At 55.6% G+C, this 2,396-nt stretch overlaps 1 protein-coding gene across 1 annotated transcript in view; it reads right to left on the bottom strand.

The window, feature by feature from the left end:
* Positions 1 to 339: 339 nt before the first annotated feature.
* ACOT11 (acyl-CoA thioesterase 11) overlaps positions 340 to 2,396 on the bottom strand; it is a gene marked incomplete at both ends in the record, with an annotated part of 2,892 nt that continues 835 nt past the window's right edge. Inside the window, 6 exons of the mRNA XM_010165704.1 lie at positions 340 to 473; positions 583 to 666; positions 741 to 807; positions 935 to 990; positions 1,945 to 2,089; positions 2,173 to 2,292. Of these exons, the coding sequence (XP_010164006.1) occupies positions 340 to 473; positions 583 to 666; positions 741 to 807; positions 935 to 990; positions 1,945 to 2,089; positions 2,173 to 2,292 (606 nt within the window). The remainder of the gene's footprint in view (positions 474 to 582; positions 667 to 740; positions 808 to 934; positions 991 to 1,944; positions 2,090 to 2,172; positions 2,293 to 2,396) is intronic.

Here is a 2,396-nt window from a genome sequence, read left to right as displayed (position 1 = left end):
TCCTCGGAGCCTTCTCTTCTCCAGGCTGAAATCTCTGTGGGATGGAGGTGGGAGGGGACCAGTCAGAGAAACCCCTCTGTGGCACCCAAGTCTGGGGGCTTATACATTTACAGCCCACCACCATATCCCAAATATTCTGGGGGACCCAAAAAAGAAACGTTTTCTGGAGCAAAGTGCAGCCCAGGTGGAACCAGGACAGGGGCACATGGTAGAAGATCTCTAGGAGATCACGCAGAGACATGCTTGCTCCCGGGAAAGCCCAAAGTGGTGTTCAGTGATGAGCCCTAAATTCGGGGGTGTGATGCTTGCCGGGTGTCCCGGCAGCCCCGCAGCACTCACGCGTAGTGGCTGTCCCACTCGTAGCGGCGCCGCAGGTCAGAGAGCAGGGAGAAGGCTCGGCTGGCGGCGATGCTGACCAACATCTCGATGCGGAAGGAGAGGAACTTGTCCTCCTCCAGTGTGTACATCCGCACCTCGGGGAGCACAGGGCACGGGCTGGGACATGGTCACCACCACCGAGCCCTCGGGCTGCCCAGGCTCGGGGGGTGACAACAGCTCAGGGGAACGGGGCAGGTTTGGTACCTTTTCCTTTTCGCTGGCGAGTGCCCAGTTTGCTTTGGCTACGAGTGTCTTCAGCGCAGAGACGTTGTTGTAGCTCAGATAAACCTGGGGCAGGGGCAGCAGGTCAGGGGCAGGAAGCGGGGGTGGGAGGCAGCATTGCCCGTGGGGCAGCACCCTACCTTGTTGCTTTGGTCCCAGGGCACGGAGAGCGGCACCTCGGTCTGTTTGCAGGAGACAACGTATTTTCTGCAGGAAAGGAACAATTTCCCTTATAGTGGGACACAAACCACCCACCGACAGTCCCTGTACCCCAGCGCCAAGCCCCCTCTCCTCCCTCCTCCATCTCTGCATCCCACTTGCTTCTCCCACTCACCGGTCCAGCCGAATTTTTTTCCTAGCACTGGCTTCTCTGTATCTCCTCTCTCCATCCTGGTAAATGGAAATATCACATTAGGTTAATAGGAAAAGGAGGAGGGAAAAAAAACAAAAAAAACCAATAGATATCTTTTTGGGAGTGGGCAAAACGTCCAGCAGTGAAAAGCCCCTGTGCTCGATGGCTGCAGCCCCAGCTGTGCAGGCAGTGGTGGTGATTAACCGTGAGATATTTCAGCATCGCTCCGGCACGCTGTGATCAAGGGATGGGCACTGGCACATTAAGAAAAAACCCTCCCTGCAGCTGCAGAGCTGCAAACAGCTGCTGAAACACAAACTGCACCCCCAAGCACATGTAAATATCCCCTCCTAGAAAATAAAAACCCCCAAAAGAGCAGCTTCTTTCAAACAAAGCAACAGTGCAGTGCTTTAAAGCAGGCGGAGAAGCGGTTTCAGGGAGCCTGGCTCCAGCCATGAGATGCTCTCCCGCAGGGTGGGAGAAGAGTTCTAGTTTTGAGGCACCAAAAAGAATCAGGCAGGTGGGCACGGATCAGCCGAGGGGGAAGCGATGCTGTCACTCGCTCACCCTACCATGTGCCCTGAGACGTGCGGGTGTTTGCTTCACCGCTGTGCTCGCCTGACAGATTTTCTTATATATTTGAATCCAAGCAAATTATGGATTAGGATGCTTTGAAAGGTAAAAGCAACCTAAGAGGTTTGCTTCCCTTCCCCTAAATTGTAGAAAAGATGAGCTGGAACTTGCAGGCAATATTCTGGTAAGCTTTGCATGGTTAATATGTCTCCATCTCTGCCCAGGCAATGGTTTATTTTATTATTAGTTATACCGAGCGATCCATTTAAGTCACTCGCTGAAACCCAGCAATTTCATTTCCATCATCATCATCAAACTGCATTTTTTTGCCATGAATCCATGAGCCTTTCAGGACTAAGCGGGGTCCCCAGGGTTCCACACCAGTGCAGTGGGGAGAAGCCAGCCCTGCCCATCCTTACCCCCAGCTCGGGTGCCACCATGGGCAGGGTGCGGGGTCGGCCCTCCTCATCCAGCACTACGAAGGTCATGAAGGCGCTGTTGATGTGCCTTCTGCTGACGGACATCTCCTGGCCGTATGCCTCAGCGCAGACCCCCACCTCCATGCTGGGGAGGGGGGAGAAGAAGAGGTGAGGGTGTGGGGAGCTGCTGGGAGAGAGGGATGAGGACCCCCAGTTGCCGGCACCCACCTGTTTTTGAAGGCATTGTTGACAATGGCTTTGAGCACCAGGCGGTCCCCAACTTGTGATGGTCCTCGGAAGTGAAACATCTCGATGGCCCGCAGCGTGGGGTGGGCATGGCACAGACGGCTGTGGGGGACAGGTGTCACCCCCCTGGCTGTGGCAGCTGGCAGCCCCGCGCACCCTCTCCAACCCCGCCAGAGCTGAGGGGACCCCCAAAAAGTCACCCCCGG

The sequence above is a fragment of the Antrostomus carolinensis genome, unplaced genomic scaffold (assembly GCF_000700745.2).
Source record: "Antrostomus carolinensis isolate BGI_N321 unplaced genomic scaffold, ASM70074v2 scaffold51633, whole genome shotgun sequence".
NCBI lineage: Eukaryota > Metazoa > Chordata > Aves > Caprimulgiformes > Caprimulgidae > Antrostomus > Antrostomus carolinensis.
This window is presented reverse-complemented; position numbering and strand designations above follow the sequence as displayed.